The sequence below is a fragment of the Molothrus aeneus genome, chromosome 1 (assembly GCF_037042795.1).
Source record: "Molothrus aeneus isolate 106 chromosome 1, BPBGC_Maene_1.0, whole genome shotgun sequence".
Lineage (NCBI taxonomy): Eukaryota > Metazoa > Chordata > Aves > Passeriformes > Icteridae > Molothrus > Molothrus aeneus.
In genome coordinates this window covers 48,171,714-48,188,015 of record NC_089646.1, presented here as the reverse complement: position 1 = coordinate 48,188,015, position 16,302 = coordinate 48,171,714, and the positions used below count along the sequence as shown (strand labels likewise).

The 16,302-nt window shown below is 38.7% G+C and overlaps 1 protein-coding gene across 2 annotated transcripts in view; it reads left to right on the top strand.

The window, feature by feature from the left end:
• Window positions 1–16,302, top strand: part of ELMO1 (engulfment and cell motility 1) — a 302,032-nt gene that overhangs the window by 75,717 nt on the left and 210,013 nt on the right. For both annotated transcript variants that reach the window (XM_066556588.1, XM_066556597.1), the window contains one exon: window positions 8,540–8,709. In XM_066556588.1, the coding sequence (XP_066412685.1) occupies window positions 8,540–8,709 (170 nt within the window). The remainder of the gene's footprint in view (window positions 1–8,539; window positions 8,710–16,302) is intronic.

The window sequence follows — 16,302 nt, the reverse complement described above, 5'->3', positions numbered from 1 at the left end:
TGCTCAAACTCTGCCACCCAGTAGCTTCTCAACAGAAAGCACTTATCAACAGCCAACAGGGCAAAGACAAGAAGCTTCCATTAGCCTTCATCATGTTCTTCAATGGTCATTATATTCAGAGCTTTATAGACATTAAAAAAAAAAAACAAAAACAACAAAACAGCAGTTTAAGACCATAGCTCTGTCAGGATCTGTGTGATTCCAGAGTCTCTTGGCATATATCACCAAAACAGCCTTGTGCATGGGAAAACCATTTCTGGTAGAATAAACCCCATTTGATGGAAATTCCTCAGAAACAGGCAGCCCCAGCACCAGATCCTTCTAACCTTTGCGACTTCTTAATAACAAATATTCCCTGCAGTACTGCCCAGACTTGGGATCTCTTGAAATCAAAACAGCATCTGTGGTTCATCAAGAACCAATGTAGTCCAAACGCAGTGTGTCATGTTTTGGTGTAACCACAACATGGAATAACCACATAGGACAACTCATGGAATTCTCCCATCTCAAAATCCACAACCAGTTGCACCGTGAAACCTCACTGAAGAGAGGCTGTGCTGTGACTGATCTGTGGAGATGGCTGGCTGGCTTTACGGTCACTTGTGCAATTGGGAATGGGACCTACAAACGCAAAAGACAAATCTTGGATGTGCAACACTATCTGCTATTACCAGTGGTCAGGAAGGTGGGGCTTTGCACCCACCTATCATTCTAGGACTATGATCTGCTTGTTCTGTTTCTTTGGGGATTTGCCTCAGGGTCAGTCCTTAGGATGTTGAGATATTGCCAGTTACCTAACAAATTATGGACTGCTCTGGCACTGACCTGCAGTTATGAGTGACTCAGCTATCCTGTTTTAAGACAGAAGGCTGATCTACTCTCTATTCTCCAGTAGTGATGTTTATGTCTGAACTAGTGCTTATTTTCATACTTCCTGATGTTTTTAAATTTTGCGTTAACTTTTTCCAGAAAAGAGAGGAATCAGAGAGGTATCTTGGAAGGAGGAGCAGATTGGTTTTTGTCAGATTAGCAAATATTTGTTTGTTTAATTAGGTAAAAATTGAAGTTCTGCATGTCCTCACTCTACAGTAGTCTCTTTGCTTTTTAAGGTACTGTCAAAGTGGTCATCATAGCAGTACCAAAAATAGTTAAAGGCCTCCAAGCTGCAGTTCTTAAACTGGTGACATTTGGTTCTTAATGGTTCTTAAATGGTTGTCATTTACCCTGAAAAGCTAACAGGCAATCTGTTTCCATATTTCCTCTGAAACTCTGTATGAGAGCAACAGTAGTTGGAAGAGATAATGTGAAGAACAGGCTGCATGATACACTCCTACAAAATGGGAAAGATGCTTTCCTAGCTGTTAGTGCTGGGTGAGAAATGTTTTTCTCATCATGTGAAAACATCAAGATTCTGAATTCCCCCCACCCGCTCTGTTTTTTCTATCCTACAATAGGATAAAACTGAAACTATCTTTCCTTTTGTCCCAGAAAACCAAAATCATAATCAAAGAAAAAAAAAAAAACCAAACAAAAAACAAACTTTATGAAAAGGTAGATGATTTAGGAAAGGAGAGAAAGATTGAGAGAAATTATGAGAAGCCACATATGGATTATGCAGTTTCTGGGATGTGTCCCTGTAGTTTCAGAGAGGTCTGAGCTGCCTACTTCCTGGCTGTTCTGAGGGGGAAAAAAAATTGTCCTGAACTTTACAAGCCTTTTCAGGAAACTTTTTTCCTTGAAGAGTTGAGAGGAGTTTTGTTGACCGGTTCTGAAGGCTGCATGAGCTTAAAATGCTTTTCTAGTCCTTAATTTTTATGCAGCTTATAACCATGACAGCCAGTAGTCTGGCTGTACCCTTTAGGTTTGCATGGCCCAAGTCATAGAAAATTGGGTGAGAAGGATGAGATGCAATCTTTTTGAGTTCTGTTGTCATTAGCCTCAAATTATTTACTGCTCACGTACCCACAGTCAGTACTATTAAAGATTAAAAAGAGAGAGGAAAGAAAGGTAGTTTTATCTAGAAATAGTAAACCAGCATTTTCGGGCTGACTTTTTAAAGTGAGGATTTGAAATCTAACTCCATGAATATAAATGTTAAATACTTTCTCTTTTTTAATCTCGAATTTAGATTATTTTGTGTGCCTATGCAGGGACCTTTATCTGAAAACCATTGTTAATACTGCAAGGGCAGAACTGCAGTTATGGTGTGCTGCTAAATCCATTATAAATGCTTGCCTTGAGAGATTTACAATGTGCCTATTTTAAATTTCTTTGAGTTAAAAGTTTGCAAACGCCAGTCGTTAGGCCTGGTGGGAATTTGAGCTCACTCTTTGTTTCCATAGGTCTATTTGCTAAGTTTGTGAGATTTTCTGAAAGACTGATTTTTTCCTAAACAATGCTATTTTTTCCTCTATAAACTGCTCACCACACAGACACTCTGTTTCCTAGGTAACTTGAGTGCAGATTGAATTTCTCCCATATTATCTTTGTTCCTATATCATCTTTCTTATTTATTTTAACCTCTCCTATAATCTTTCTTAACAATTCTTTGGGCTATTGTGTGTTTTTGCAGTTTTCCGTGACCTGTTTTCCCCCTTTGTCCATCTGCATTTCTGAAGGGACACATGAAAAGTTTCTTACGCAACATTTCTTTGTATTTGAATGTATGTGACAATTGAGATGCTGTATTGCTGCTGTCTCTTTTGTGATAACCATATTCCAGTGCAGGGTGGGTAGGTGTATAAATGAGCTGTAATTGCTCCCGAGTGTGAGGCTGATGCGAAAGGACTTTTGTGTCCTGCAATGCAGCAAGCAAAGTCCAACCTTTTAGTGTGTGAAACTGCAGGATTCCTTCAATCAGATCCTGCAAATCCTTTTTCAAATGACTAATCACTTTAAAAAAGATGCTAAAATACTGGGAAAATTAAATTGAAGGAACTAGTGTAGGTTATTCAATTTAATGGTTTTCAAACAGAATTAATTACTTGAGCACTTACTGTTTTTTAAAAGCAGCTTCTTGACCACTTACAAAATGAATTGCTTATGAGGTATATACTTTAAAACCTGCGTAAAAGGGGTTTTTCTGATGTGGTATTTGTGGGACCTGGTAATTTGCTTTTATCTTTTTTTTTTTTTTCTTGATCCCCAGGCCAGGGATCAGTTGAGTTGTCAAATCTGTCATTTGTTTGTAGGCAGAGTATTAGCATGTGTACAACGAGCAATCATGTAAATAAAGGTGTTCAAAGATAGTCATCATAGTATTTTCTATGAATGCTTCTACAGATATTAAGAACATGTTCTTTATATGTGATCTAAACAGACTAGGAAGTATAAAGAGTTTTTTTAACCTAGTTCTGCTTATACATCTGAATCCTCAAAGTAAAATTTTGAGCATCTAGTTTAGAATTTTTGATCTACAATTGCTTGAACATGTATTTGAAGTTCTGTAAATGCATGAATTTTTGCAGCTCTAACCTGTAATTGTGGTTATGTTTATAGTGTAATGGTAAATTAGTTGCTAAATAAACCTTATACCAGAAGCACTGACCATGGGGGTCAATTAGCCACTTTTATATTTTTCTGCTCTTAGTAGATTAGATTTGGGAAGTGGAGCTGGGATTTGTCTTTTCATAGAGAAAGGTTTAATCTGATGTTTTCAGGTTTCAAAAGGCATGTTTTGAACTGTAAGTGGAAGAGATTGTTTCAAATGCAGATAGAGGAAAAAAATGCTTATAAAGCATTGAGAAGTGGCTAGTGATTGCATATGCCATATTTTAAGGCATATTTGTGTAATACATTTGGCTACGCATCTGCAATGCTTTTGTCATTGATTTAGTGCAAGACCCTAGAGATAACCATTTCCCTTTTCTGCCTCCTTAATTGCTGTAATTATTCCACAGGACCTCTCTGTATATCACATCTGTACAGGGCTTCAGATATACAAACTGTGTTTCAGAGCTCATGCAAAAAATATTAACCGTTAATGTATGTATTGATTAGAATAGATTCTTATTGCTTACCTGGCATCAGATGCTAGTTAGCCTTGGAGGATCTGCTGAATGTATATGTGTAAAATGATGGTTATGTAATGTATCCACTCCTCCATTGCTCTCTGACATGTATGCAGTTGTAGGTGACATGGCAATAACAATCCAGGAAAAGGCAGCACTTTAAGCCACCATGGTGTTCCAACACTGAATGATTTAAATTAAACTACAGAAATGCATGTGTTTGGTAAGGACAAAGCTGGATTGGGTAGTTACTGATGGTCTCTATGATCTTTTTCTAGCAACATATGGACTGATGTGACTTAATCTACAGGATAGATAACGATACTCTTATTTTATTTGCTTTTTGTAAAGGACAAAGAAGACGACTGATTACATAATGCAAAACCAGCAATTTAAATCAATGGTCCAACTTTTTTCCATGGCACATTCATGTTTGATAGTGGTTGCATTTGGATCTGTGTCCTCCCTCTTGTCCTTACTCACTGTGTTTTGTATTCTGTACAGAAGTCCTGTGTATGTCTGGTTAATAAGTTGCTTTCAAAGTTTTGCACAAAGTATTCTGTGGCAGAGAAATGATAGTTTGATCAGTAGAATCCCTTGTTAGGATGATCTTGGGATTCTTAACCTCCAAATGGCTATTTGAGTCTCTAAGAAAGTCACATCCTGGATTTAGGTCATTAGTTCTCTCTTTAAGCTGACAATCTCATCAAGCTGCTCCTTTTAAGCAGTGCTACTCTCTAAGGGCAACCTTTCTGGATGTCCTTGGAGCAAGTCATTTAAGACTAGACATGTGGCTTATGCCACTTGACAGCCTTTTGAAATGCTAGGACTTCAACAGCACACGTTTTACAAGCTTCCCATCTTCCTTCCTTCCTTCCTAAAGAGAGAGCAGTTGATTCTGCCTTTCATTTCCTTGAGCAGCCATATTTCTGTTAATTCCCTCTAATGATTCTCAGTTGCAAAGGTTTATATATTTATATTGACTCCTACCTGAATGATATTTCAGTAAGAATGCAGATATGGCAGCCAGCTCTGCTATTGCTTTAATGAGCTGTGCTTTCTGTCCATCCACTGATGGCTTGCAAATCATTAAAATAGCTCCCTGGTAAGCACTCAGAGCATATTTCATCCGGGTTTCATTTTTTAATGCAGTCATAAATGAGCTGTACATTGCATTAGCATGTACGAGTGCTATGGCAACAAGAATTAGAAGGCTTGGGAGAACTGCATGGTGTTAACCAAGGCAATATTTTCACACATCAGGCATTTGGGATGACAACAGACAATATGACTTTTGTCCATGTTGCCAGTGAGACATGTGCCAGCACTCTAGCTGAGACAAATATATGTTTACCTCCTCAATCAAGATCTCCTCTGCCATTTGTCTGTTCTTTTCTCATCTGAGAGTAGAAGGAGCAAGGTTTATGGGATGCAGTGTCTTGCAAAACTTGTTTAATGTAAGAAAACTGCAACTGTGTGTAAATTTTGCTGATAGAACCTTGGCAAAGTCAGATAAAGCCTATGATGTTAGTAAGCACTCTTTTATGTGCTTAAAGAGTGCCTGAACCACTTCTGTAGCGTGGATTTTTGTGCTCTGTAGAGGGTTCAAAGCTGTCTCTTATCTAAGATTATATTTTGGTTTTAGTCTGGTGAATTTCAAAGCTCTCACTGACTGCAGAGGCAAGAGGACTAACATATCTCAGTTGATAGGTTGGTCCTGCTCATGCTGGTGTTGTGCAGTGTTGGTGAGCTGCTAATGCACATCTGTGTCCTGGTGTTCTTGGGTTTGGTGAGAGGGAGGGTTGGCTCTTTCCATGCTTGGTGTGGATACATGTGCAATGGAAGTCTGACTGGCTGACAGCAGCAGTTCACCAGCCCCAGGTGTTCCTGCTGGGGGCAGGACTCTCTCCTCAAGAGAAATGCTGAACTTCACCATAAATAACCTGTTGTGAATAAGTATGAAGACTAAGCGTTGTTTACACAGCGCAGTGTGTTGTGAAGCGGTTTGGGGGAGGATGTTCTCCTGGCTCTGCTCACATGTTTTTCTTGCTTGCTATTGTGATACACAGGCAATTACAGTCTCCATCTGTTTGGCCACAGTTCTGCTGCCCAAGGTTTGCCCACTCAGACTTATTGATAGAGCAACTCAGGAGAGCTGCTCAGTCACTGTGAACCAGTTGTTTTGTTCACCTTTCCTATTTGTTCCATTTTCACTGAATCCAGGAGCCCTTAGAGGACTGGGTTCCCGTAGAAAGCTGGAAGAACTTCCAGTTCAGTAGAACATCCTTCAGTGGGCAGATTGTGGGAGTGGTAACTTTCAAGAAGTATGGCAGGTTGGAAAAAGCCATGTGCTCAGATGTAATAGGTTTAAGGTTAAATCTGAGCAATCATTTCCAAGTTTGGAGAATGCAGCTGCCATGGCAGTATTGAAGTTTTTCCAGAGTGTTTCTTTCTTGAGGTGGGCAAGAATTCAGGCATTGCATGTATTCAGTGAAACAGTAATGATTTGAAGATATTTTGCATCTCAGAGTCTTCTTTATAGTGGGGAGTTTAGCGTTAGGAATGGCTCCATGAAGGACATACTTTGATAAGGTAGGAGTTGGCTGTTGAACTTCTGGTTCAGGTAATAATAGTGGTGAATTTTTGTAGCTGATTATAGAAGAGTACTTTAGCAAAGCTTTTTTCACCCCCACTGATGAAAGGAAAGGGCTGGGGGAAGTATTTGGTAGTTATCCTGGAAGTTGAAAGTAAGTGGCATCTATTTTTTACCTCTTCCATGGGCTTCAGCAAATTATTTATCTTATCACCTGCTTAAGCTTGATACAGTAGTCTTTTAGTTTCCAGTTGGACAGCCATTGCCATTACAGAGAGACTGTATAAACCATTGTTTCCCCATTACAGGCATTGATAGAGTAGGTAACCTTCCATGGCAGAAAGATCTTTTGGATGACAGGATTCTGCCTTTTTATAGGTAATGGAACTGCTATGGCTGCATCACCCTATACTTAAAGCACAAAAAAAGCTCAGGACTAAAGATATTCCATTTCTTTTCAATGCGATGTTAACCACAGTCACTCTAGCTAGAAGTCATTTCTTCCACATACATGCTGCTTACTGCATTTTTTTCTGGTCAAATTCTGACTGGAGACTATGCATTTACCACCACCATTGTAAAAACAAGAAGTAACCAATATTGCGGATATTGGAGGAGATTGGGACAATTAATTTATTCATGTTTTTGTAGCAATCAAAGTTATGTAGCTAGGCAGCTGAATCTGTAACAACACTATGCTGGTTATTTTTCTGGGCTCCTTGTTTAAATGGTCATGCACTAAAAATGACTGCTTTCTCAGAATCTTTATCTTCAGAGATGACCATCTCTGTGAAAAAAACATTCATTACTTGAACAGAAAAGGAATTGTCTGTCAGCAGAGCCCTTTCTTCTCTATTTCTTATCCAGCTGAGAAAGAATAAACATCATCTCAGAGAGAAATAACTCTCAACAGAATTTATGTTTAATTTGTTTCCCTAATGACACATAGCCTCTCATTCACCTTTCCTTGGGTGCAGGTAAGAAATGAATCCTAGGAAACAGAATTTTGCAAATATCTCTGTATGTAGGGAGGAGGATTATTTTTCTAAGAAATGTATAACCTAGCTAGCTATTAACTGAACATTTTGGTAATTCTGTTCAGGTAAGTGAAAGTATCAAATTGAAAACTTGAGATATATTTTAAAGTATTTGTATGGCTAAAGAGAGAGGAAATTTAATATACATTATTTAAGTATTTCTTTACCTTTTTGTCATCAGTTTATTTTGAATTTCACTAAGTCATCCTCTGTTTGAAACATTAATGGCCAGAATAGCATAACACAAGGATATTGAACACGCAAAAAGATGTATGACAGATAATATCATGGTGTTATGTGGGAAGTAATTATTCTGTACTCCTTGTTAAAAGGGTATATGAGTGTTTGAAGTGACTGTGAACAAAAGAAGAGGGGGAGGAAGGAACAGAAGGTCTGAAGTTGGTCTTTCTTGATGTAACATGGTTAGGACAGTATGTGGTCTTTGCTGCTAAAGGTGATGAGAAGTGTGTACCCTGAGTAAGCATTGACAGGAAAAGAAGTGCCACTACTATTATTATTATACTGAGATTGTCTGATACAGTTTGTTTTATTTTTATTTCTTCTTTATTGATGTGACACATAAGTTCTTCAAGCCAAAGGCTGTTATTTGTAATGCTCACATTTTGCCTGAGACAATGGGACATCTACCCATTGCTCAGCTAATGATTCTGCAGGAGTCCAAATAATTATAGATAATAATGGAGTAATACACAAGTAATATACTTTTACAAAAGCAATTTGTATTTGAACTACCTAATCTTTTCTGAGCATGGAAGTTAAATATCATTAATATTAAACATGGCTATTGTTCCTGCTTACACTGACATTTTACTCCTGATTTTCATTGTAATGAAAGCTGTTTTGTTGCTTTTGTTTTCTGTGTTTTGTTTCTCTCACAGGCTCAAAATGCACAGCAGCTCCATGAGAGGATCCAGTCTTCTAGTATGGATGCAAAGTTAGAAGCACTGAAAGACTTAGCCAACTACTCACGGGATGTTACGTTTGCCCAAGAATTTATAAACCTGGATGGCATTTCCCTCCTAACGCAAATGGTTGAAAGTGGCACAGAGTGGGTATTCTGCTTAAAATCTGGCATTCCTTCAATGTGGGGTGATTTCATGCTCTCTGAGTTGATAAATTAAATATCTCTAGAGGTCTAGACTTCTAGGATAATATATTAATTATCAATGAGGTACTGTTTTTTTTAATTTCCCCTAACAACGGGCTGGTCAGGACTGGGGATGAGCAAAGTAGAAAGTCACAAGTGTTGCCTATGTCATAAAGTTTAGGGAGACTGGGGTCCCAGTTTCTTCTCTATTCACTGGAATTTCAATAAGCCATTGAAAGTATATTTAATGGCTGATATTTGAGTGATATCACTTAAAAACTGTGTTTTAAATTTCATGTTACTGAGAATATGTGTAGTAAAAGCCAAATGTAAAAAAATTATTTACTTTATTTCCATTTTTTATTGTTTTGATTTTGAATGGGATTTTTCTAATACCAGTCAGGTTTTTCGGCATAAAAATGAAAGCTGACCTCTAAAAATACACTCATTCTTTACCAGAATGGCTTACCAAATTTCATCATTGGTGAAATTCAGCACCAATGTCCTAAGTGTCTGTTGGCTTAATGTGGAGTGTGCAGCAGAAAAGTATCGATGGGATTGTTGCACTATTAAATCATGCTCTAACAGCAAGCGTTTGATTTCAAGTAAGAGGTTTGCACTCAGTGTCAAGCTCTACTACACAGGAAGAAGTCAACAATACCCACACCATCTCCTGAGAGAAAGAAAACTGAAATCAGTTCAAATCCCCTCACAAAGGTGCTCGTGTTCCCTTGGCCTCAAAGAGGGAAATAGTATTAGGAAGTAAAGCAAAAGTAGTAACTGGTCTTTGAATTGGAACACAAATGGTCTCTGAGGGTCTTGTACAAGATATACTGTGTATTTTCCACAGAAAAATTAACTGCTTTATAGAATCCAGTAGTCCATAGACTGAGCAGCATAAAAACAATCTCTCCTGGATTTCTACCCATTGTGTGGTTAATGGCTTATGGAACTCTGAATCCTTATTGTCTAACTACAGCTATATACTAGATTTCCAAAAGCTTGTGGTTTAATCTTCAGTATTTTGTGGTTATAGTCTTTATTTTTTACAGTGATTTGATCTGTGGCACACATCACATGTTATGCCACTTTAAAATTAAATGCTTCTAGTTACCAAATATTTCAGCTTGTATTTCATTCGTGTGGTATTTGTTGTTTACGGACCAAATTAAATTTAAAGGCGAAGACAAGTTTAAGTTAATATAAACCCATGTATGCAGTTGCTGTATTAATGAAAGGTATTCTAAATGGACAGGCTCACATATGCCTGTGAAGATCAGAACACAGGAAAATTAACAGTCACTACCCTTGTGGTTTATTTTGTTGTGACATTATTTAGGTCTAATGATTTAACTTACTCCACTGCAAAAGGTATGTAAATGAAAGCATTTTATATTCTGTTGAAACAGACAGGGAACATTCACATTTTTTATAATCTTTCCTTTTAGCTGCACTAAGACTAAAGCAAGTGCCCTCCTCACCCTTCAGATGCTGTTTTGTATCTGTGGGATGACCCAAACTGTAGCAGACTGGGCTGGATTAAAAATAACTGTTTGGGAGGGAAACTACTAAAGGCAACACTGCTGTTGAAAGAACTGTCTAGCAAATTATACCTTGTTATAAGTCCTGACCAAACAGCATAAGTTTTCAAACCACACAGCAGGCTTGTAAACTGGACATATGAGCAGAGTTTACTGCCTTTTTCTTTTTTATTATTTTATTTTATTTTATTTTTGTAAGTGTTTTTAGGATTTTGATGGATTTAATTTTTTTTCTTTTTAGCTGATGTAATGTTTCATCAAACGTGCATTGATCGATCTACCTGTCTAATTTATCAGTATTTCTGTCTGTGGCGAGAAACACTCTTGAGTTTGGGCATTGCACAAAGACTCAGCCTGTAAGAGTTTCCAGCAGCTTCACGTGTTGATGAGCTCTTAGTACTCACTGCAGTCTTTCATGTTAGCAGCCTAGACATTCTTCAGCTCCTGAGGGTATGAGCAGGTCAGATTTTTCCAAGTCTAGTTTTGCAAAGGGAGTGGTAAAGCAGGGACATCTGTGCTATGCTGTACATTCCCTTCTGCTTTTATACTGTACATCACTGACTGATGAGTGCATATTTAACAGAACTGGGGATTTGATGAAAGGAGCAAACATACAGAGGCACAGCAGCCTAAGCCTACCATCGTGCTTCTGCTTTCCTTTCTCATCTCACTTCAAGCTACTGAATCTGTTGCCTCACATCAGGGTCTGTCACTCGCTGCTGTGTCAGCACACTAAGCAAACAGACAAACTACTTCCTCAAAAGAAAGAAAAGAAACTTTTTTTTTTTCATTCAGTGCCCTAGACTGTCAAAGAAAGGCAGCTGGAATCAGTCAGTTGTCCTCTTATGGTCTGTTCTTGTTTTTGCTTGGGCTCTGCACTACTGTTAGTAAGAGGTCTCACACAAGATGGTCACTGAACAGATAAATCAAATTGAAGGCCTCCTTGCCATTGCTCCCAACCTGGGCTCAGCACCCTCAGCAATATTGCCTTGTGGGCTGTGAGGCTGACAAGGTCACCAAAATGCTTCAGAACATAAAACTTTTCTCTGTGTCCATAGATGAACCTACATTGCTCTCTCAGTGTCCATAGGTGAATCTACACAAATGATTACACTGGCATTATAAAGGGCAGGGGGCAGGTATTAGAGGAGGAATGAGGAGCCAGAAATTTCGGGGTGGGGCAGAAACTTCTTCATAACCCAGTTTTATAAGACAACATATTTTATAAAGATGCATTTAAGGGATATCTTCACTATGGAGTTATCTTAGCCATTTTGGTGCAGCTCCTGTAGAGCCAGCCTTGTTTGAATGGGGCTATGAGTCACCCATACAGCTGAGACAAATCTAATGTCCTGATGCTGCTGAGACATGGTCCAGCTTCCTGCCTTCTCCCATTTCTTGTGTGTTAACCCCTGTTCTTCAGCCCAGTCCTGCTTTTTCCCAGGAGCTGGTTCCAGGAGTTGGTTCCAGTGTCTGTGTGCCTCACAAAGCCAATCCAGCCTGTTAACTTCTTGCACAGTACATGATTCCATTAGAAAACTAACTGTCTAAAATTAGTTTTCTGCTCAGTTAGGGACTTGAAGAAACAAAAGAGGAACTGGTCATGAGTGGATGCAGAAAAGGCCCTTTTTTGTGGCAATGGACCCTAGGTGTGTCACTGAGCCATGACCTGAGAGCAATATGCAGTGAAACTGTGAGGATGGTGGCTGTCTCTGCTGTTGTATTTCACCCTGGGGACTGGCACTGAGACTCTGGGAGAGCAGGAATGGGACATACCCTATGGGTGGCTGCTGGTGTTCTGCAGGGATCCCCTCTGTGAGCTGTGCTGATACAGCTGGGAACAGCCCTAGATGTGTAAGGCCAGGCTGAGTGACACCTCTGTTCACGGTGTGCTGCAGCTGGGCTAGAAATCGATGAATTTTGTTAATTCAAGCTTTATTCTCTATTTTCCCTGAGGGGCCAGGCAGTGCTCATTAGAAGTGCCATCGTGCTCTGTGCAAAGTTGCTCTGAGGTTTTCTTTGCACGTGGATTTCATGTTAGAGGCAGCTCTTAAGTTATAACTTGAGTGTGTAATTAAGTTTAACTGGGTAGCCTCTGGAAAACAAGACTCTATCTTTTTATATAATTTTCACTGAGGAAGAGGCCTATATTTTATTTATAGTTGGCATTGTTTATTATGCTACTTAGTCGTTATTTCAGTGAAGCTGATGACTATTAAAGTACAGTGACCAGAGTAAGAGAATGTAAATCCCTGGATTTCTAGTTAGTTCTGTTTCATTCCTCAGGTGATGAAAAGAAGTGGTAATATAAAAAGTCGACAAGAAATAGCAGTGTTTCCTAGTTAGTTTTCCATATGTTATATTATTGAATATTGAAGAAAATTAGAATGTGTTAGAGGATAGAGAACTGGGGACATGGTGTGTGCAAGCACAAAGCTGTAGGGGTTGGTGGATATTGTGCATGGGCCCTAGTGAAGCTGAGAGTGCATCTTGTCAATATGAATATATTTATATCAGCAGAGATGCAATGTCTCAGAAACTGTCCACATGTATCTTGATCTTGTTTATTGAGATGGCTTATCTTGTTTTTCCTTCAGGCTCATTCTTGCTTCTGCAGCACTGCTGCGAGTCTTATTAACTGAAAAAGGGAAAAAAAAAGGTAGTTTTATGTTTGTTTTTATGGTTTGGGTGACCTATAAATTATAGAAAAGACTTCAAGACAAGTCATGAAGAACAAGAAATGCTGATTCTATTCTATAATTATCCATTATGTCCAATCATTTCTCAGATGTGCGTTTGTATCACCACCCAAGAGTGGGCTGGATGTTTGCAGGCAGCTATTTTTCGTTTCTGAGACTTTTCAGAAAGTGATTTCCACAGCACTCCTAATGCTAAACTTTTTGTTCAGAAGCCAGTCCATGCCTAGTTAAGAGGAGCTGACTGTGCAGTCTGTCTGCTTGGGTGTACAGACAGTCTAAAGGGGAAGTGCATGGGTGTGCTGCTTCCACTCCCCCTCAGAATGCAGTGCCCTGAAATGGGGCAGAAAACGAGCAATGCTGCTGAGTCTGAGGTATACTAATGACTGATAAAAAAATGTTCAGGAACCAAGGTGGAAGAAGGAGTCATGTCTTCTTGCTACCCCAGCTGTGATAACATAGTTCTCTCATTCAGAGCTGTATTCTGTAGTTGAGCCTAGAACTTGTGTTTCAGAAAATCATGTCCGTACAGACAGCCCTTCTGATGTAGCAGAAGACTGTTAAAGTCCTGGGGTTTTTTACTTGATGTATCAGAATAGTTGTGTGACTGAAACAAACTCTCAGCCTTCCTTAGAAGGAAAAAAAATCCTCATAATGCCTTATAAAGCAAGAAAAAGAAAATGTAATTCACACACATAAATATTGAAAGACCAAAGAGTTTATAAAAGGAATCTATATTTATTTTTATTATTGCTAGTAATAATAATAAGGCTGATCTCATGGGAGGGAAAGGATGAAGGTCTATGCAGAATTTTCAGCATTTTTAAAATTGGCATTATCCTGAACTCTATGACTTGCTATTTGGCTGAAATAGCACACAGTTTCTGCCAAAAAAAAAAAGACACTATGCTAAGCCTAGCTGTCTTGACAGTAACCAGAACAGAATTGTTTATGCTGCTGTTGAGAAGATTGTTCTCCAGACATCTGCTTCATTGCTGAGCAGCTCTATTGTCATACAGCCATGGCAAAGGAACATGCTAGTTGATGCTGCTAAGACAAGGTAGCAGATAGCCTGGTTAGCAGATAGTTTTAATTATAAGAGAGTTGTAATTGCTTAATATGCAGATAGGAGAAAAAAAGCACCTTGATTTAATTTTACTTGTTAAATTCTGCCATCTTCCTATTGGAAACAATAAATGCAGCTAGATCAAGTTCATGTAAGCTTCTAAATAAATGGGTTTTATGTCTTGACTAAGACGAGCCTTCTATTGAGCACATGCAGTTGCAGGGTTGGCTGCTATACAGCTGGAAGTCTCTGAGAGATCAATTGTGCATGCTTTAAGGACAAATTGCATTGTTCAGTGAAATTCTAGCTCTTGGCTTGTCTTACAGAGATAATACTGTATACCAGCCCAGTGGAAAACTGAAGACAGATTGGTTTGGAGTTATTCCGACTTTAGCACACTTTTTGGGACAGTTGCTCAAATACCTGCTGGTGGTTTTTTCCATCCCAGTCTGATGAGTATTTCAGCAGTGCTGTCAAAACGCTTAAGCTGCCCTTGCTCACAGTAACTTGTTCCTGTCCTGCTTCATCTGGAGAGTTATACCACTACTGTTTCTAGCAAGCTGGACTGGAAAACTGATGTAGGTTATGAAAAGTGACAGTAGAAGCTACTTTTAATATAATATTCCTTAACCCAGTTTAGTTCCCTGATTGAGCTCACATCATTGCCCCAGAAAACAGTTGTGAAAGCCCAACTTGCTAGATAAATGGAAAATGAATTTTCAGAAAATAGGAACAATAATAAGCTAGTAGGTTTTTGCCACTATATAAAGTAGTCATTTTCCACCCTTCTTGTCTGTGGAGTACCTGCTCCCTCTCTTGTTCAGCTCCAATGCTTTTTGACTCCTCAGTGATGCAATTCAATTTGCTAAATGTTGAAAACTCAGCCAATGGAGAGAGGAAATTAATTTGTATTTTTGACAGCACAGGGTTTTAAACAGGCTCAGCTATTCCTGTGAAGCTTCACCTGGAAGCATAGATTACTTAATCTGACATTGCTGCCAAAATCAATTCTTATCCAACAGGGGTTTTACGTAATCTTCATTTCTTAGTGCTTCTGTAATGTCAGGAGAGGGTAACTATTGTCTATGAGGCAGAAATCCAAAAGAGTGTATAAAATCAGGTAATCCTGCTATACCACTGTGGAGATGGTAATGGCAGGAGAGTGAGAAAGGGCTGCAGTTCCATCTTTCAGTGCAGTTTCCATAAAGAAAGAAGGTGGAGTAGGATTTTTTTCTGGAGTGGCTTTTTTTGTTGGTTTACTTTTCTCCTGCTTTTTCTATTTTGGGTTTGTTTCCCCATCAGTCTTCAGGCTTGGATTACACCCTCCCTCTCAGCACACACAAGTACAATTTTTCTTACATCTTTTACATATGCAAAGCACACACTGTGGGCTTTAGATAAAATCACAGAATTGTCTCACTTGGAAGGAACCCAGAAGGATCATCAAGTCCAGCTCTTAAGTGAATGGCCCTACAGGGATTGATCCCACAGCCTCTGTGCTACTAACACAGTGCTTTAACCAACTGAGCCAATCTCAAGGTCATCTGAAGGTGGAATGTCAAAGATCACATTTTGGAGGGAAGAGAGGGAGAGTTGCTGGTCCCCTTATCCTAAGTGCTATTTCTCCAGGCTTGATTTTTTTTCCTTTGCCTGTATTTTGGAATAATAGAATTTAAATGACCCCTTTTAAATGGTGATATCAACACCCTGTTGACAGGAAGAGGGATGAGGAGACAGTTTTACTGGGTCTTGTTTGGTAACCTCTTTTGTAAAATGTTAAGAAGAGTAACTCCAGCAGTAGATTTATATTTCCAAATATTCTCCAGAATATTTGAAATATATTGAAATGAAGGTTGGCAAAACTATTTTTTTTATTTTTTGTTGACTCCAGACAAAACTGTAGTATTTGAAAAACCTAGAAAAAAAATGGGAAAAGCTTAAAATCTCCACTTCTGCAACTTTACAGGATACTTTTGTCTGTTGGACTGTGTGTAGCTGTGGGACGTTGTGGCTGTGATGAGTCTGAAGGTTGCTGTGTAACTTAACAGTAATAATAATTTTGTAGATTATTCCAGGTCAAAGTGTTCCCAGATGTCATATGCTTGTGATAGCCACACCTGTTACAAAGAGAAGCCAGAAATTTGTACTCTTGGATTTTTCTTTACACTGCTTATTATCTAGAATGTGCATTATCCTTGTGTTTGCCTGAAAAGCAATAGCCAAATGGTGCTTTAATGTGGTTGGCAGGTTA